The sequence below is a fragment of the Alosa sapidissima genome, chromosome 8 (assembly GCF_018492685.1).
Source record: "Alosa sapidissima isolate fAloSap1 chromosome 8, fAloSap1.pri, whole genome shotgun sequence".
NCBI lineage: Eukaryota > Metazoa > Chordata > Actinopteri > Clupeiformes > Clupeidae > Alosa > Alosa sapidissima.
In genome coordinates, this window is record NC_055964.1 from 10,745,771 (window position 1) to 10,766,726 (window position 20,956).

At 43.5% G+C, this 20,956-nt stretch overlaps 1 protein-coding gene across 1 annotated transcript in view; it reads left to right on the plus strand.

Moving 5' to 3' along the window:
• tmem8b (transmembrane protein 8B) overlaps positions 1–20,956 on the plus strand; it is a 117,714-nt gene that overhangs the window by 90,800 nt on the left and 5,958 nt on the right. The window contains exons 7-12 of the mRNA XM_042100107.1: positions 7,822–7,918; positions 8,964–9,087; positions 15,011–15,153; positions 16,694–16,872; positions 17,442–17,588; positions 18,440–18,556. Coding sequence (XP_041956041.1) covers positions 7,822–7,918; positions 8,964–9,087; positions 15,011–15,153; positions 16,694–16,872; positions 17,442–17,588; positions 18,440–18,556 — 807 coding nt within the window. The remainder of the gene's footprint in view (positions 1–7,821; positions 7,919–8,963; positions 9,088–15,010; positions 15,154–16,693; positions 16,873–17,441; positions 17,589–18,439; positions 18,557–20,956) is intronic.

A 20,956-nucleotide genomic window follows, 5' to 3' on the forward strand; every position in this document is an offset into this window, starting at 1 on the left:
TTCTTGTTTCTTTGTTCCTCTCAAACACTTGTGTTGGAAATGATACAGACGGATTTTCTATTCCATCTCATAAAATGGCGACCACTACTTGACCCCATTGTTAGCAAAGACATCAGTTAACAATGGTGCTTTCACAATATAATCTGCAAGTATAATTTCTGCACTTGATATTTTGTTGCCATCCCATTGATGCAATTCTAAACACAAAAGAGTTAAGGATGCAGATAAATTCCTGTTCTATCTCAAATATGTCAATGAGATATATTATTTTAAAGCTGGTTGGTTGCAGCGCAACCCTGAAGGAAGTCTTCCAGGGGAACATTTTCCAGCAAGCCACTTCTTCTGAGAGACATCTCAGTATGTTAGAGCCCAAAGTGGCTCCAAAGAGGGGTAGAGACGAAACGAGAGAGACGGAGAGCAGACATCTCTGGAGAAAGCAAAGTTGATTTAAAAGCATCAGAGGGCTTTTCTTGGCTGAGAGACTAGAATGTGTCGTTCTTTTTGGTAAAAGAGGAGCGGAAAGACTAAATGCACCAATACCCCCCCCCCCCCCCCCCCTTTCACACACACGCACACACCAAACACACACACACACTGTGTTGAATATAAAGGTTTATCACAGATGGTGCCGGTAAAGAAATGTTTTAGTTAAGCCGGTTTCTAATATATTATTGTTAATGCCTGCACCTTAATGGCGGAGGCATAGTTCCAGTCTTAAAAGACTTTGTCTATCTTTTGCTTTGCAGTTTTTTCTTCACACATCCTTTGAAAGAGTGTTGCTGATGTGGAAATTTGACATCAGAAGTCCAAGCCACGGCTAGGGTAATCATGCTTTAAAAGGGGGGAACCTTTCAATTCGGGATACTTTGACCTGCACAAAGGATTCAATCTTACGCTCTTTAAGAATGTGGTGCAAGGCTAGACATTTTACCAAGGGCAAAGAATCATCAAAAGGAAAAGTCAACATTTTGCTGTCTGAGAGAAAGAGTAGAAAAAAAGCCAGTCTGTGGTTAACCTAGAGGCGTCTTCAAATTTATTGGGCTTGTATTGCTTTTTTACTCATGCCAAAGAATGTCATCTACTGATTCAGCTATTCCAGTAAAGAGCTCCTGCTGAGTGAATGGCACATTGATTTGATCAGAAATTTTTGGAGATGGCTGCAGACGGTAGGGCTTTCTTTTGTCTTTTAACGACAGTACAGAGGACAACACACACACACACACACACCACACACACACACACACACACACACACACACACACACACACATAAACACACAAACACACACACGTATATAAAAGTCTTTCCTATCTGAAGTTTGGTCGAGGCGGCGAGTGGCCTCTTGAGTGAGTGTCAGTGCTGTAAAGTAAATGGCTTCCTCCCGCGGCCATATGCTGCCATCTGGGAATTATCTTGCAAGGACGCCAAGGTGAGGTGATGGATGCCTGGGGCTGTGACGCTGCCATGGCCCAGGTTTATGAGCACACCGCTTAATGGGAGCTATTTGCTTCTCAGCAGTCTCACACCTGGCTGCCGCTGGGTCCAGCCAAAAAAGTTGTCTGCGTAGAGGAGAGAGAGAGAGAGAGAGAGAGAGAGAGAGGCTGTGGGCATTTGAAAGACATGGGCAATTTCTTGGGCTGCAGGATTCAAACAGACAGCATGGACGCTCATTTATTTTTAAAAAAACGCTGGAAATGGTAATGGAGAATCTCATTTTAGAAGGCTGTGGGCTGTGCCTGTAGAATTAAACATGTTGGAAAAGACATTGGTGTTCATAACTGTGCTATGCTCCACGGGAAACCCAGAACTGGACTTCATTTAAGCAGTGGGGGCCTAAAGTGCAACACATGCTATATAGGCGCTGACGCGAGCACACTAACACTTTCTGTCATTTGCCCAAACAGACCAGCGCCGAATTTTTTAATTGACGAGCATTCGACAAACATAGAACTGAAATATCAACTAGAAGGCGATAGCGAAAGGGTTGGGCGGTGGTGTGCGGGGTTGTATTGAGAACAATGGAATCCAACCGATCAACTATTGACAGCGGAGTGCGCTGCACTCATGTGCTGTAGGGGCTGATGTGTGGGAGCCTTAAGCAGTTGGGGTGTTGATGATGTGTGGATGTTTAATATAGACTATTCCAAAACGTCAAATTCCAACACAGAACTTACACATAAAATTCCAAAACATCAAACAAATTACAGGCATGAGACGATAACTCAAGACAGCAAGGCAACCTACTAAAGAGACCACTTGCATGTGTCCTTTGTACAATCAGACACTCACTAATTAGACTTGAAGGATGAAAATAATTTTTTACTTCATTTATTTGATTGAATATTTCTCATATTTATTTTCATTGTTATTAGCATTATATGCTTTATTTTATGCTTTGGCAATATTATCCTTACAGTCATGCCCATAAAGCTTATTGAACTGAGAGAGAGAGAAAGAGAATTCAAGCGTCCACTCTTTTATGACATGCTGTATCTTCATAGGTGAGCTTCATGGCATCAGGACATGCACCATGACACCAGGCTCCACTCTCTTGCTCTGCCAGGCGCTTAGCACTCGTTTGCCTGGGACCAATGCAGTGCCTCCACAGCCATCATCAGACACCAGGGACACAAAGGGGCAGGAGGGGTTGGAGTGGAGTGTGTGTGTGTGTGTGTGTGTGTGTGTGTGTGTGTGTGTGTGTGTGTGTGTGTGTGTGGATGGAAGGGAACATGCTGAGCCGGCTTAACTGCCCGGGTAGGAACTGTGCGTCCCTTTTCCCCTACCATCCTTCCAGGAAATGTTCTGCCAGACTTTAATTAATGGGAAGCGACGTCCATTAGAAGTCAGCCTGCTTCGGTCTGAAAAAGGCAATTACCTGACACTAATGAGGCAGTGTGAACAGGCATAAATAGGTCTGGGGAGCAAAAAATGGGGGGGGGGGGGGGGGGGCGAGGCAGGACTCATCTTTTTGATTCGGTAAATGACGGCTTCAAACTGTCCAAATAAGCAGCCTGCTGGAAAAAAATTCAAGCCAGAGAGAACATTCTGGATAGAATCACACAGGCCAATTTGACGGCCCTGGCTCTTGCAGGGAAGGCCATTACAGCCTTATTTGATCCGACGTCTCAATTGCGGGATTATTAGAATGGTTTTATGTCGGCGGCTGTCGAGATAATGGCTCCGGGCCTTATTCTTTCTGGACACGCGAGCACCTCATTCTCTCAAATGGCCTTGTTTATTCTGACGGAGCGGTGGACTGACCCCGCAGTCACGAGTCAAGCTGGGGGTCCCATTGTCACCAAGGCTGCCTGGAGCTCAGATAATCCGAACATGCAAAATCTCTCCCAGTAGCGGTCGGTTTAATTAGCGGTAAATTGTGAAAGGTCATCTGCTGACATACTTGAAAGGTTGCGCCACCATTTTTGGATGTCCTCAAATTAGGTGAGTCTTTCAAAACTGCTGCTCTTCAACAAGTAAACAAAAAGGTGCATTCATATACAAAGAGCATTTATCATTAAAGTAATGATTGATGGAGGAAGGCAACAGATTTACTCTTTCTTTCTGTCTGACCTTCTCTTTTTTTCTCTCTCTTGCCTCCCCTTTCTACCTCATACTCTCTTCCTCTCTCTCTCTCTCTCACACACACACACACACACACACACACACACACACACACACACACACACAGTCCTCATTGTTCCTGCAGCTTCTCTCCCCTATCCACCACTGGCGAAGGGCGAGAGGGTCAGCTGAGATCTGCTGTTGATCTGTTCACGGGCAAATACCCCTCTTGTGTGGATTGTTTAACCTCTCGCATCATGCGGCGGTTGCAGCTGGACTGTAAACAGTTTCTTAAGCCCACTGCTCCTGCTCTCTTTCTCTCTCTCTCTCTCTCTGTCTCACCATCTCTCTCCGATGTAAACATAGTGCGCACGCACGCACACACACACACACACACACACACACACACACACACACACACACACACACACACACACACACACGCACACACAAACACTGTGAATTTGTCCCCAAACAGAGCCCATGATGTGTGTGGCAGCATGTATGTGCTTGTGTGTTTGTGCCAAGAGGGCAAAGAGCCAGGTTGCTTGTTAATTAGACTCTGCAGTAGCCAGAGGAAACTGTGCATGTGTGTGTTTGTGTGTATGTGTGCGTGTGTGTGTGTGTGTGTGTGTATGTGTGTGTGTGCAGGGAATGACTAAGGCACATTGTGTTTTGCCCACCCTTCTGTGAAGGTGAGTGAGTTGAGAGGTTGTATGTGCCAGTGCAAGTGTGGCTCTTGCTGACAGTTTAAGCTCGAGTCTGACCTATGGCTGCCGTACAATATGTGTTCCCCGTCAAGCACCATGACATCTTGCCTCACACCCAGGATAATAGTTCCCTTCAAGATGAGCCGAAGTCAAAGGGGGTGCTTCAAGTGTAGCCATCACACAGAGGAAAGGTGAAGGGCAGTCTGAGAGAATAGAAGGATAATTGGCTGCAGAACTAAAGTGCCCTTTAGGTTATCGCCTTATAAACTAGAGCTGTCTTCATCTTATCAGACACTCTGGAGCTCTTTGATTTTATTAATTGTTTACACAATTACTAATAAGCATATATATATATATAATTAAGGAATTACACGCATGTACAATACAATGACTCTAGAAGATAGCATAGAATAGGATAGTCTTTATTGTCCCCTAGGGGCAATTTGGTTCACAGTCAGTAGTCAGCACAATACATTCAATCATGTGGCTCTGACCCCATGCACATACCCAATGCTGTTGAGGTCAGTGCTACAGTAGTTATCTTTCGACAGACAGTAACAGTTCAAGTAAAAGTAGTCTAATTTTGTTTGTAACCAGGTTGCCATACCTGAGGGACATAATGTGCCAGTGGTACCAAAGAAAGATGGAGCTCTCAAACTAGTTTTGCCGTAAGTGCATTTGTCCCTATTTTTCCTGAGTACAAAGGGTAAGACACATCTTGGACCATAGAAAACACACAGCTCCACTTTGAGTTGAATTCTGAGAGCTGAATGGGTCTGAAACTAGAACAGAACATGTTGAACCACTGCAACCTGCAACAACACTGGGAATTATTCAGTTTGCCTTCAGTTTGCGTTATGTCTTAGGCTCCTTTGTTAAATTATTGGGCTTGGTGAATGGCTTTGAAAATCTAATTAGTTTCCAACTTCAAATGAATTGGTGTGGAATTGAATGTCCTTTCTGGCCTCCTCAAATGAGATTATTGTGATTTTTCTTCTTGTTAATGCACTGTGAAGGTGAAAGATTTGAGGCTGTTTAAAAATTTAACATGAGACGCTTCTGGGCAGCAATCCAGGGAACTTTTACATTTTTGTTCCTTTTCAATCATGATGTGTGTTATCATGTCCATCTCATAGTTACGACGCATCTCCAATATACAACTACAGATTTTTTCTGCAGTAAAGCCATTTCTGCTGACACAAAATATATGCATTTTAATGAGCCCTAGCTTTTCTGTCTTTTGGAAAATGCACCTGCTTGCATATTTTTTAAATTGAAAGCCTTGATATAAAAACCTGTGTTCTGAAAATTGCTTTCAAACAAGTAATGGCGTGAGTGACTGACTTGATTATAATATTTAGGGACACTTTGCTCTCCGAAAAGTTTGATTGGGATCAAAGACTTTTGGTTTCTGCATCACATCATCACATCAGGGCGCCTCTTCCATGTTTTTGTGCATCTCTCTACACTTTTGTCCAGATTTAGATCAGTAGAGTAGATGGGCGAGAGAAGAGAGTGCAGCTGTGCTCTGGATCTGGATAGAGCTGGCACTGCGGAATCTCATGTGGAATGTGCTTTAAGAACATATGAGCTAACATGCTATCCAGTGTCCATGTCTCAGTGGTGAGCTGTCAGAGCAATCCTCAGATGAATGTTGTCCAAGTCACTGGTTTGGATTCATCTCAAACAATGGCCTCTCTCTCCAGCACGTCCGGTGGTCATTTTGACACTGAAGTGGGGCGGACGAGATGCTTTTTGTTAGTTATTAATTTCGGAGAGCAGTTTGAAAGACGTCCAACTGTTGCCCTCCTCCAAAAGCCTCGTTTGCCATCAGTCATTGTCAGAGAATATATTTCCCAGATTAGGTCCTGGGCTGGGGCCAGCCTGACACAGGTGCTTGGCACCAGCACATGCATTTCTGCAGAGCATGCAGCATCCAAAACAGCACTGAACATAGCAGACGGAGGCCTCTATTACAGTTATAGAGGCAAACACTAATATAACAGCCTTCCGCATTTCAGAAGATAGATAAATAGACAGACAGACAGACAGACAGACAGACAGATACCGGTATGCATACAGTAGTAAATAACATAACCTCATGCATATAACCTCATGCATATAACCGCATATAACCTACATACACAGTTGTACAGATTAGAAAGATAGATAAAATACATAGATGGAGAAGTAGATGGATGACGGTGCACAGTAGTAAATTCACAGCCTATGATTCTGTTCTGCCCTCCCACTCAGCCCTGTAATGTGTTTCCACCTTTTATTCTCCCTATAATAAGTGCTCGTGCTGCCGCGGCAGGCAGGCCAAGGCCAGTCATTTCCAGTGGGCCGTGAGTGGAGGCAAGGAGATTGGTGTGAGCAAAGTTCAGCCGGAGCGCTTAAGGGGGAAGAACAAGTGGATAAAATGTGGAATCAGAGCCGAACTCTCACACTCTTTTTATTTCCTCCTTTTTAAATGCCATTCTGCTTTTCTAGTGGCCATTGCGGAGAGGGCCTTCGCTTAATTTCAGCTCATTTCAGTCACAGACTTCACATCCCATGCATACAAAGGACACAGATGCCTATGTTTTAAATGAGAGAATGAATAGAGAATGGGCTGTTTTTAAATAGACTTTCGTGGGCGTGCAGTTTGTTGGTGTTCCTGAGAAGGAATAGGTCCTTGGATGTGAAAAGGATGTGTGCGAGGATGCGTCTTCCAGCTGAGACCCTGTTCGGAGCACGCTGCGTTCCTCTGCTCTGCGTCTGTGAGGGCGTCCATGTGCCGTGTGGTGTTCTGCTATAATGAGACTGCAGCGACGCGAGCGCATCAATTATTAACTGCCCTCATCATCAGCCCAAAGCCCTGCTGCCTGCGACTGTGTGAATCACAGCTCTGATTAGCGGCGAGGACACGGTGCTCTCCGACAGCAAGGCGCTTCTCTCTCTCTTTCTCTCTCTCTCTCTTTCTCTCTCTCTCTCTCTCTTTCCTCTATCCCCATCTCTCTCTCTTTCTCTCTCTCTATCACTCTCTCCTGTACCCACAGCTCTCTCTCTCTCTCTCTCTCTCTCTGTCTGACTGTGTGGCACGATGCGTGCGCTTGTGTCCATCTGTGTCTGTGTATGTGTGTGCGTGGGGGGGGGGGGGGTTGTGTGTGTGTGTGTGTCTGTGCGTGTAAGTGTATGAGGTGATTGTTCTTCTAATTTGCCTTGTGTCCTGGATTCGCTGCAGCAGGCAGGCCGCTCAATAATGCATGGAAGGGGAGGGGGTTAGGAGGGTGGGAGGTTTAATGTCTCTATTTTCAGAAGTCTCAGGACAGCAATGGGGATGGGTGCGGGCTGTAACAGTCCTCTTCCACTGTGTGCTAGGGCCTGTTGAAAGCACACAAAATTGTGCCATGCAATTCGTGAGACTATCAGATCCCTAGTGGTCCAATGCCCAAATGCTAATACCACTATCAGGCATTTGCTAGGCCTTTTTTTTGCCCTGTAATTTGTGTTCATGTCTGCTTCCCCTGTGCCCTTAGCTGTGGTTCTGTTTGTTTCTCTCCCATAGTCTTCGGCAAAGGGGGAGAACCTGACGGTGTTCGGATGCCTCAACCACGGGATGCCGCTCTCGCTGCCCGACAACTCCTCTGCCAAGTGTGAAGCGGGTAAGGCAAGCTTAATGGTCAATCCACCACAGATCGCTTTAAATCCTCAGTGGTTTAGCCCGCTCGCCGTCTATGGCGCGTGTCTCGTTTTTCCAAGAGCAGATAGATGATAGAACAGCACCGTAATGCACGATAAGACGCCAATGTCGAGCGAGATAAGGGGGTTAGCGCGTGTTGATAGCAAAAAATCCTCGGGCTAAGGTGTGTGCGTCGGTCGGACGAGACGGAATTGAATTCACAAGATTACATGAGAGATCAGAGGCATCTCGGAGCCAGTGAGAGCCACTTAGGCACCGTGTCTTGCCTGAGAAAAGTCGCCCATTTAGGGTAAATGGGTTTCAGAATGGGATAATGTGCGCAAACGACCCTAAGGCCATGGACCCTGTGGAGATCATGTCACATACATTCCCTTAGAGACTGTTTTTCTTCAGGATGGAGGAAAAAACCCGATTCTGTTTTGATAATAAAAGTGTGATTTTTTAACAGTGTGATAACAGCAGCCTTCAAATTGTATTCAGCAAAACATATGACTTCAAAGCTACTTTTCTTGCTTCAGCTCAAAGTGTTTCACTGATCTTCAATCTGTGTCAACTTATATACTGGTGTTACTTAGAATACAACATGTAATGGTTGCTGATGTGCACACCATCTTTTTCAAATCAGATTCATAGAAAAATGATTCATGCACAAATCTCAGCTTGAATAGCAATGAAGGCAAGGCAGGGAAGGGAGTAGAGCACAGTGAAATGATCATGCTTTTAGCAGGTCCTTAGGGGTGTTGTGACATACAGCACACACCTGCTCTTTATGCCTTTGTGTTGAAGTAGAACAGTTTAATTTGTAATGCAGAGTATAGCCAAACTGAGGTATTCTTCCTAGTTCTTCCTTTCAGTAATATGTTTGTGTTTCTCCTGCTGACCTCTAATGTCTCCAATGTTTCACTCTCAGTAAAGTATTTTGTACATCCTTTTATTGTAAAGAGTTGTGTAGATATAGATCTCATTATCCAATCATTCTTCCCTTGTTTTCTGCCCTTGACGTGTAGAGTCGGTGACAGGGTTTCTTCTCACCGTAAATACCACCTCCAACGTCACCAAGTTGAGGATCCCATACCCGCAGACGGGCACCTGGTATCTGAGCCTGCGCTCGCTCTGTGCCACCGACCAGGGGTAAGCTGAGGGCACCTTATGTAACGTTCGGGGACATGACTCTGCTCTGAGCCAGTCAGCTAAGCACCTGTTCCTCTCCCCCTGAGAGTCACAGCAAATCAACCATGAAAAGCAGGGGTTTTTCTTTTTTTCTTTCTTTTTTAAAAGCTTTTAGACCTTTTAGATCATTTGACCAAAGTTGTTCTACAGTCAACGAGGATTTTCAATTGCCTCAAAATGTTTGCTCCCTTGCTGTCCATGTTAAAGATAGGGCAAAGGCTATTTGCACCCTGGTACAAATATCAATGTATGCTACCGGTGTATAATTAGAAATGGATGCTATTCGTACCCTGGTGTATAGCAATGCGTGCTATTTACACCCTGGTGTAAGTACTGATGTGTGTTGTTTTTTTACACCCCGGTGTACATAATAATGCTAACCTATTCACACTGAATTCCGTTTGAGAATTGCTTCTTTACAGCAAGGTGGAAAGAAATTGTGCCTTCTCTGCAGAGGCGTTTGTACACATGTGCACTTATACTTAGGGATGCACATAGCTACTTTTCTCAACCGCAATCAAAATAAATCTCCAGGGATTTAAATCCCGGACGGACACCCATCTACAATTGGTTGTTGTGCTAACAGCATAGCTACAGCATAGCTATCTACTTCCACAATATCTGGAAGATTGCAGGCAACTTGTTTCCATTAGAGTTTACCTGAACGTCATCATAATCATGAGATACAAACAGCAACTAACAACTAACAAACAGCAATCTCATGAATCTCAAGATTCTGAAAATAACACACCACTTTTCCACCAGAAAATTCATCAGAACAGATAGTAGTGCTGAAACTTTTCTCAATTCTTCACTTTGTTTTATAAAAAACAAATGTTTTCGTGCATGCGCAACACATTTGGTGTTGCGTATCATACAGGGTGAGAATAGCCCAGCTGTGTGGACCAGGCTAATTGTACCACCATGGGTGCAAATAGTCACTCTGGACTATTTTCACCCCAGTACAAATAATATACTGTATGCTATTTGCATCATTGTATAATTAGAAGTGGATGCTATTCGTACCCTGGTGTATAGTAATGTGTGCTATTTACACCCTAGTGCGTGAACTAGCAAATTAATAATAATAATAATAATAATAATACTAATAAGCTTTATTTGCATAGCACCTTTCATACACAGAATGCAGCTCAAAGTGCTTTACATTTAGAGCATGTAACACAATAATAGTCAGTCAGTCATTATCAATCACTTTCACACTTTCACAATTGTTGCAATCAAAACTTTTTGACAGTTTGAGCTAGCCTAGAAATTTAGACGCACCCTAGCGGCAGCAAATTAAATTTGCTGCCAGGAGTAGTCTAGCAACTCTCCGTTGGCTTGTGAGCTCGAAAAATTAAACTTCTATCAGGCCAATCAAATCGTGTATAGAGTTGTTAGGCGGGCTTAACATAATGATTGATGGCAGAGTTGCAACGGTTTGGCTTGAATTCCCTGCTACTTGAAAACAAATAAGATAATGTTGCTGTTGGTGAACAGTGTGACACGAGTTAAGCTTTTATTAAGTTGGCAAAAGTTTGAACTAGCCAACTAGCGCTCATAGCTCATAACTCATAGCGCTGTCCTATTGCGTGCAGAGAGAATTTGAAAGACAACCGATTATCCCGCCCCTCGGACTGAGCACTGCGAACGGTGAGTGCCCAGACCCTACATTTTAATGTGGGTCTGGCTCGTCAGGCTAAGTTTGAGCTGCTTTCTTCTTCAAATTGTGTGCCTTCTCTGAAGAGACCTTGGTACACATGCACTTACAGTTCTACATATCTCAGCCAAAACACTTTACGCATCATACAGGGTGTGAATAGCCCAGCTGTGTGGCCAAGGCTAATTGTACCAGGGGTGCAAATAGTCACTCCGTAAAGATAGACCATTTAGGACTGTAGCCGGTAAAAGTAGGAAATTGTCCACATCCAGCCCCATTTGGGTACATGGGCCAAATCCTCTGGTCTTTGCACATCAATAAATATCAGGGAAGGGTCTAAACTTTATTTGCGTTCCCCTTTCTCACTGTTGCAGTAATTCCATCTTCCATCTTATTATGACCGCCGCGCAGCGAAGCGGCGGTCATATAGGTTTAGTCAGATTTTTTTTTCTTTTTTTTTTTTTTCTTTTTCGCATGCCCAAATTTCCGTCAATGATTCCCGGGACACTGAAAGACCGGGGTACACGAAACTTGGTGGGCATGTAACCCCACATGGATAGCATGGAACCATCGTTTTTCGTTTTGATCTGTAGCCCCCCCGCTGGACTGGACCCCCCGAAAGGAGGGTAGGGCAGACACAGTTTTCTGTGAATATCTCGAAAACCGTAGGGTTTAGGAGGACCATTTTTTTTTTGTATGTTGATCTCAAGGGGCCATGTCAACCTATTCCATAACCACTCATTTCATGTATAGCGCCACCTAGTTAAACACAAAAAAGTAAAAATGAGGTGTTGTAATTGAAGGTATCTGTGACCTAACATAGTCAAAACTGCACGAAATTGGAAGTGTAGGATCATTATGACACCCTCTGTATGCACGCCAAGTTTTGTGGAATTCCGTTCATGGGGGGCCACACAATAAATTAATTTATGTTACTATACACCAACTGGCCTGTAGGTGGCCGGAGACAGTTTTCTGTGAATATCTCGAGAACCGTAGGGCCTAGGAGGTCCACCTTTTTTATGTATGTTGGTCTTAAGGGGGCATGTCAACCCATCCCATTACCACTTATTTCATGTATAGCGCCACCTAGTTAAAAATTAAAAAGCAAAAAATGAGGTGTTTTCATCACAATATCTCTGGCTGACAAGGTCAAAACTGCACGAAATTAAAAGTGTAGGATCATTATGACACCCTCCGAATGCATGCCAAGTTTTGTGTACTTTCGTTCATGGGGGGCCTTACAATAAAATAATTTATGTGTACATTTAGTGACGTACACCAACAAGGATTCCCGGGACACTGAAAGACCGGGGTACACAAAACTTGGTGGGCATGTACCCCCACATGGATAGCATGGAACCGTCATTTTTCGTTTTCATCTGCAGCCCCCCCGCTGGACTGGACCCCCCGAAAGGAGGGTAGGGCAGACACAGTTCTCTGTGAATCTTTTATGGTATGTTGGTCTCAAGGGCCCACATCAACCTGGCTCATAATCACTCATTTGTGATTTGCCCCCCGGTAAAAAATGAAAATCAGTAGGATTAAAAGAAAGCCAAAATAAATATTCATCATCATCATCATGGCTGCATTTTCAGTATTGGCGAGAAGTAGTCGTTTGTCCACTAGATGGCGCATCGTTGCAGTGAGACGTAATTTTGTTGGAAGTTAAAAGTGAGTTGGAAAAAACAATGGACGCTTCATACAAGGACTGTAATTTACCGCAGCGAACATCTAATAAGGATAGGACGATGTTCACATGAAGTGTAATTCCCATTTCTTCTTGAAGCCGAAATAAATCTGAGGATGTTTATCCTCCATGCTTGGTTTTTACTGCAGGTACGTTAATCTTGTAATATCAATAAGGACCTAGGTAATGTTACCGTTAGCGTTGGTTGAGTGATGGAGGCATTTGATTTATTGCATTTGTAGAAAACTATAAATGCGGTTATACCAAGCAAATGTATAGCAGCACTGTTTGTATCTTTCGACTGTCATTTATTGCACGTGCTACAAAATCATTCTGTGCAAAGGAAGATTTACCAACGTTACACCGGTCTGATACAGTTTTGCCTATACATGCGTGAGACTGAGACGCCTGTTTATTTTGTTTTAAGTGCGTGCAGGGTGTGAGAGGGGAATCGATGTGCTTTGATTACAGCTTGGTAGTTGTAGTCTGTGAAATTAAAAAGCACGTGTGTGTTTAGTATCCAAACAATGACACCTTCATTTCATTATGGCTGCTTTAGCAAAACACCTTAAGCTACTGTGTAGTGGGTCCCATTTAGAAGTGGCTACTTCATAAGCGCTTTCCTTGACTCATGGAGCTGCGTGAATGTTATTACAACTTTTCGCCACGATATGACAGTTTAAGTCCGCTTGATACTGTAAGGCGTAAGCCATTGGTTTCCAAAGGAGATTTTATTTGTGTCGCCAGCATAGCCTATTGACAATTTATGTTGTAAATAGGCCTACCTTATAATCCTACCTGTAGCTTAGGGAAGCTAACAGCTTTCTATTAGGATCTAGTTTGTTAGTTACCGTTTTGTCATAACTCCCTGATGCATTTTTGCATTTAGAATAGCCAGAGCGTGTATATCTCAATCGGAAAATTAAACAATATCGGGTGCCTATGGACTAGGCTGGGTGAACCCAGCCTGATCTGCCCGCTATTTATTTTTTGATTTCTTAAAAGATTGAGCTTGGTCTGATGAAAGCCAGACTAGCCATGGACCTCAGTTAAACAATGCAAGGGAACATGAATCAGCCTATATTTGCACTAACAATAACGGACAAAAGCTCTTCAACTTTGGCCCGTTAAAATGTGTATGAACAGTCTAGCGACGCATTTCATCAAGGCCCATTTGGACATGTCAGTTATTTGCACCACTGGTTAGATGTAAAACAGCATTTCGTTTCAGACTAGGCTACTGTTACTTAATTTGTGCATTAACAATAACGTTTCAGACTACTGTTACTTAATTTGTGCATTGACAATAAAGTATTACATGAACTAAAGATGACTAAAATCTTATGTAGAAGAAGAAACATTCACAAAAAATCCATCCATCCAAAAATGACCTTTGTTTTTGATAGCTGTTGAAAACGGCATGGAACTGACAGAGATGTTTTTGTTTAAAAATACATAAAAAATAAATAAATAAATAAATAAATAACATTATGCTGATACCTTTTGCTTTTCCCAAATACAATGTAGCCTACAGGTGTAAGTGACCTTTCATCAATCCAGTTGCAATGGATGAACTGTGATGAACTGCCCTACTTGTGATTGTTTAGAGATTTTAAAGGTTTTATAACAATTCTACATCTTCTTTGGCTATTCTACAATCTATTCACCTTTTCAGCACCAGTAGGGTACTTTCTGTGCAGCCGCACACACACACTCAGGCATGCCAAACAAGCATACACAAAAGTTTCAAGAGTGGGGGATGGAGTAAAATATGGAGACAAATTGAAGTGTGATTTATTTTCGCGGAACGGATGTACAGGACTGAGCGGCGGTCATATTTTGTACCGCTATGCGGTACATCTAGTTTTCTTAGTCCTGATTTTTTTTTCTATTTCACTGTGAGGTTAATGCATTTCAGATCATGTTTTGATGGCTGACTTGTGTGCATAATTCTCAAATAAGGCAAAGCATGTTAGTAATTTTCTTCTTTGATATCACTATGGACTTTAATAGTCGTGTTTCAGGTCAGACAGCAGCAACACTACCACTTTTTTAGTTCAACGTGGTATGCATACAAAAATAAATAAGACTTGCGAAGTTGCTGATACAAGACTTACTGTGAGTCTGGAATGGAACTGGAGATACTGATTTTATAAAATAAAACTTGGACTGGCCTCCTGTAGACAATGCCAGGAGAGAGTCTGTTCAAATACCAACTTTTTGGTATTTGAAATCACTTTCACATTTTGGTTAGATGTTTTCCACTCTAATTGCTGACATGTGTTTTTTTATTTCCTTTATGCCACTGTCAGAGAGATGGGCTTGACCCAAATTAGAAGTCTCTTTATCCATCTATAGAAAATAACTGGCAATCTCCCTTCTACAGTACATCTCTTTCAGTAATGCACTCAAATCAAATTTGGCTTAATTTTGGCTATAATTGTATAGTATCGTTTCAGTGAAGCAATTCTGAATTGCAGCCTCCCTAATTCACACAGACCTCTTATCCTCTCCATTCACATTTGTCTCTGAAGGTTTGAGGTGTGCAGCAATGTGACGGTGGAAGTCTACCTGCGCTCCTACTTGACGCCATGTATCAACGACTGCGGAACATACGGCCAGTGCAAGCTGCTTCGCACCAACAACTACCTGTATGCAGCATGCGAGTGCAAAGCAGGTAGCGCTTCCCTTTGAATAGCTTCTCCAAATACTGTACATAATCTTTATGTCTCGACCGTGTGTGTGTGTGTGTGTTTTAGATGGAGTGATGTGCATGATGTGCGTGTCCGATGTGCAATAGACTGCCTGATACGCATGTCAGGTGTTCTCGCTTACTAATGACATGCAAATGATTCTCGAGTAAAAACGCTCCCATTTGTGTAATACCATATATTTAAAGCCCTTCTCCATCCTCCAGGTTAATATGATTTTAATCACCGCCAGTATTTTTCCGAACGGCAATGTAATCGTCGCGTTTGAAAAATCGCACGCCAATCAGTCGTTCCCGTTATGTTAAATTCTTCAATTACATGTGTGTCAATCAAGTTTCTGCCTCACCATGAACGGCAGATCTCCGATTATGAGGTGCTGTTGTAATTATAGCACGCGTGATAACGTCAGGAAATATGCTAATCACACGCTCTTAATTACTCTTCTCGTATGGAGGCCCGGGTCCCGCCTTCTTTCGCTGGCTCCAGAATCGAGTGGGTGATAGCGATGTCATTAGCACGCACACATCTAGCCCTCTAATGATGGTGCTCATGCAACAGATGCTCTTTGTTGCTTTTGTATTGTCCCCATTTTTGGACTCTTTTTATTCTCCTCATTTTGACAATTTTGACAAGCACAAGAGCCCTTTGTCGATGTTTAAGCATCGCTCCGTCTTTCTTCTTTAAAGTGCCTTGAAAACCGATCTCATGATGGCACCCGCCAAGTTTGAATTATCATTTATTTATTCATTTATTTCTCTGTGATTCTGCTTTTTTGGAAAGTGGTAATTACAGATACAGATATGCATACACCTGTCTATCTGTGTTGGTGTATATCTTATGTATCCAACTGAGCTCAAAAGGCGACAGAAGACTGGGGTGTACCGTGTCGATTTCCTCTGCCATGTGGACTACTCAGCAGGCACACTGGATTCAATCTATATTTATGAAGCTATTTACAAAGGGAGAAAGATGAGGATTTGTTGGTGGATGTGTTTCCATGGGTGTTTGTGTGTATGTTTGTGCATGTTTTTGTGAGTGTGTGTGAAAGAGAAGGAGAGGGAGAAAGAGAATAGGGCTGCACAATTTGGGGAAAATATCTAAAAGCGATAATTCTGAATGATATTGCAATTGGAAACTTCAGCTCAAGATCCACTGCATAATACATTCAAAACATCTGATGATGCATTGCCAATTAAGATAACAGTGAACTATTAATTGCTCTATTAATTCAAGAATGAAAATAAAAATATACAAACAACTTCCAAATATATATATTCAGATGGACCACATCTGATTTGGTAGCTGCACAATTAGTTGCAGCGTTTTTTGCGATTTGCTAATTGCATTAGTTGAAATTGTAATTTCAATTCCATATTAATTAATGTTTCAGCCTTAAAAGAGAATATGTTTGTGTGTGTGTGTGTGTGTGTGTGTGTGTGTGTGTGTGTCCTCTCTCTGTCTCTATCTCTGTCTCTCTCTCTCTCTCTCTCTCTCTCTCTCTCTCAGGCTGGGATGGCTGGGGCTGCACGGACAACACAGAGGCGTACTCCTACGGCTTCCAGCTCCTCTCCACTCTGCTGCTGTGCCTGAGCAACCTGATGTTCGTCCCCCCGGTGGCCATCGCCGTTCGCAGCCACTACCTCCTGGAGGCCTCCGTCTACATCTTCACTATGTTCTTCTCCACGGTGAGCCCTCGTCGTCCATCGGCTGTGTTTCACACCACGGCTGAACACTGCGTCCCGTAGGGGTTAGACAAGATGACATGCGTTTAGCGTTTAGCGACTACCACACATTTGTGGTATTTTTGGCAGAATGATGTGTGGCCTGTTCTTATCTCTTCTCACTTTCTTTTCTTTAAATTCAGTTAAATTCCAATGTGTTTTATTGGTGTGACAAATCCTACATTGTATTGCCAACGCTTTCAAAGGAACAGTAGAGCTTGATTAAAAATACATAAACATATTGCTTATAAATTGTCTAAATTATAAATTCCGTCTGGATAGTATATAGCTATCAATCAATCTATCTATATGTAGTTGAAATATTCCTGTGTGTGTGTGTGTGTGTGTGTGTGTGTGTGTTTTCTTTCAGTCTCTCTCTGTTGTGTTAGGGTTAGGGTTGTTTCTCTGATGGCTTGTGATCCTGCTGATCATTTCTCTGTTTTTCTTTCTCCCTCTCTCCCTCCTTCCACCCCACTGCCCCCCCTCCTCTCTTTCCCTCCTTTTTTCTTCATCTCTCTCTCTCTCTCTCTCAGTTTTATCATGCCTGTGACCAGCCAGGTATTGTTGTGTTCTGCATCATGGAGTATGACGTGCTGCAGTTCTGCGACTTCCTGGGCTCCCTCATGTCGGTGTGGGTCACGGTCATCGCCATGGCGCGCCTCAAGTCCATTATCAAGCAGGTGCAGCACTGCCTCTTTGTTGCACCCTCCGGTCCGTCTCCGTCGGGCTTCAGTCGACCATTAGCATTTGAAATAGACATGGCGCATTGGTCAATGGGGAATGAGCCCTGTGGTTTAGTGCTTTTTATTTATCGATGGCTAATGGGTCTGACTTGCCATTGGCAGAAAGATTTAATTTGGTGGTTTCAGAAGATTTGGTAGCTTTCAACCGGGACTGTTCAATGGCAGAAATGCTCTTTGAAAGATCTGCATTATAGGGTTATGTTTAAAATCTTTGTGAATGTGATAATTTTTAAAGTGTTGTGTGACCTTAGGAGGGGAATAGTTGACTGTCAGCAATCTGTCATGGGCCTCTTTATGGTTGTTGACATTTTGCTGTCTAGTCCGGTAAACACAAATAAAGTATTTCAGGTGCATTTTCTCTCTTTCTCTAGTTCAATCAATGGATAGTCACCAGACTAGAAAACAGCCAGAGAGAGATAGAGAGAGAAAGGGAGAGAGGGAAGGAGAGAGATAGACAGCTGCTTTCCTCCAGGGCAACTGTTTTTCGCTGAGCAGTGCAGAATGCAGCTGCTAATCAAATCACACATGTCAGATCAGTGGGCAACTGTGTGTGTGTGTGTGTGTGTGTGTGTGTGTGGACATGTGCATGCGTGTTTTAGAGAGACCGCTCCAATTACCTCATCTAACTCCGGACTTCAGAGTCCATCAGCCCAGTCCAACCCCTGCCTGCCCTGCTGCCTGCCCACCTCCTCACTGTCCACCTCCAAAGCTCCACAGCCCCTCCTCCATCCACCCCCCTCTCCCTTTGGGACTTCTCTAACCGGCAGCCTGCTCTCTTGTGCCACCAGGTGCTGTACTTGCTGGGGGCCATGTCTCTCTCCATGGCACTGCAGTTGGACCGCCACGGCCTGTGGAATCTGCTGGGGCCCAGTCTGTTTGCCCTGGGGATCATGGCCGTTGCCTGGGTAAGACTTCCCTGCTCAGCGCTTTGTGTAACCACTTGCTCTTTTTCTCTCTCTCTCTCTTTCTCTCTCTCTCTCTCTCTCTCTCACTCAGCTTTTTAGCCACACTATACTGGCAAGGTCACTGCTCTGTAAGTGGTGGCCTGATGAGTGTACAACAAGAGGGTCCTATTATCTTCCTAGCCAACCCCCCCGCCGTCCCCCGAGCGGAAACCACTCACTCTCACAACAGCATCTTCCACTTTTTATTCTCACTACTGAGTGCTCTCATGGTGCGAAATCCAAGTCAAGTCTGAGCAATTTCCTATTTCTTTACATTAAGCCCTTTGGCTTCGCTCTAATCCTGTTTGTAGGAAACGCTCCCAGCAAAGAGGGAATCAGAAAAAGGCCACTAAAAATAACTTTCGATCCTCTTAGACCTACAGAGAAGCTACTTTTTGTGGAAGATTTTAGCCCTTCTTTGACCCCGCTGCATCAACACTATAACGGCACTTTATTAGCCACGATTTATGCCACTGCGTTCCGCTCGTCCACCGCACTCCTGCCCCATCAACACAACGCGAGCACACAATGCAATGCCTTTTTTTATCTTGGCTACTGCACATTAGCATCGGGGGGCATTAAAAGTTCTTTTTATCCTGTAGGTATTAGTCATGCCCCGTTGTTCCATTACCAGTCAGCTTGTTCTTTCGCCAACTCCTCTCTCTCAGCCATAATGCACTTTCTGAAGTGAGAAGATAAAAAATAATAGCGTTCGGAGGCAGAGAGTCCTGGAGAAAGTCTCCCCACGCCGCGCTGTGAACATTAGGCTGGGGACTTTTGGCTTTTGTTGGTCCCTCTCTCCTGAGCAGCGAGGGCGAAGCGACTGGCATTAGGCGCTGGCGATAACCAGAGTGCGTCAGCAGTTTGCGTTGTGGAGGAGCTGCACATAAAAAATAAAAAAAATAGCCAGCCTGCTAGCCAGCCATGTGCAACTGCTTCCCATGGTGCATAATCCTCAGTCAATCATCCCACGGGAGGTTGTGAGGGTGTGGGCTTGTTTGAGCATAGGCATAAAAGCTGTACAGTGGATGTAAAAGTGTTGACAACCTGCAGGCCACCAGAGACACAATGCTGGGACCAGCAGTCGAGGTCAGTACCTGTGTTTTTAGGTTGCACAAATTTAGAATTTCCAACTAGACCTCAGTTTAATAGAAGACATGACCCAAATAGAAAACACATCAACACCCAGAGTGGTTCTGTGTGCACACAAAAGATGCTCTAAAACAGGATATAACTGACAAGTAGGAAACATTGATGTTTATTTCCAAAAGCATAGATCAAACCTTCCATCAAAAGCAAACCAATGAAGGCCATCACCGCTAAGAGGTTTGATACCAACTTTCGACTCTCTTTCCAGATCTTTCTCCTCTGCGAAAAATAACTTGGCTAATATCTGTATTTGGCTGGCCTGTGCTTGTTTATCTCTGTTAGCTGAAACGTGAGCAGTAAAATAAATAATGAATTGAAGGTGCTCTAAGCGATGCCACACGTTTTTTAGGCTAAAACATTTTATGTCACTTACTGCAAACATCACCTAACCAACTGCTAGCTGTCTGTGTCCTGAATACACTGTAAAAAAAACACAATCTCTGTGGACAGCCCAGGCTCCAAAAAAGGCAACAAAAACAACCTGGGCAAACCTATCCCATAAAAACATAACAAACTGTCTTAGCAAATCACAGACGAGATGCGCGTTTAGGAGAGTTTCAATTGCACGGGAGCAGCAGGGGAGGGAGGGGGAAGAAGTAGCGAGCTAGCTCTCTGTTTTGTTTGAAAGTCAACAGAAGTGACGTTACCCAGCATCGCTGCCTTAGAGCACCTTTAATAAGCAATAGCAGGCAACAGTGTTCAATCTAATATGACTGAGTAGTTCTATCAGTTAAATGTTCACTAATAAACCTTTACGGTCAATTTAAGATCAAGTTAGAGGTCTGATGGTATCGGGAAATGTGACCATGAATTGACTTGGTCTGGTGGAGCCTCTCTGGTCGTAATGTCACCAATCAAACCCCAAATTGGGATTTCCCAGCAAGGACAATCAGGGCAACAGACTGACAGACAGACAGACAGCATTACGTGGTCATTATCGTCTGATGTAAGTGATTTATGCCCTCCAGTTACGGATCTCTGAACGATGTTACTGCCATTCACATTTTCAGATTTACTTTTTTATTACCCAGACCCAGACACCATGACACCCACAACATAAAACAGATGTCTGTCTGTGCCATTCTTAAATTATATTTCTCTTTCATTAAAAAAAAAAATACAATTCATCTTCTCCTCCATGCAGTGTGTCTGCACAATATCACTGCAAGACACGTTGCCGTTGAGGCAGCCATAGATAACCTTGCCATACTT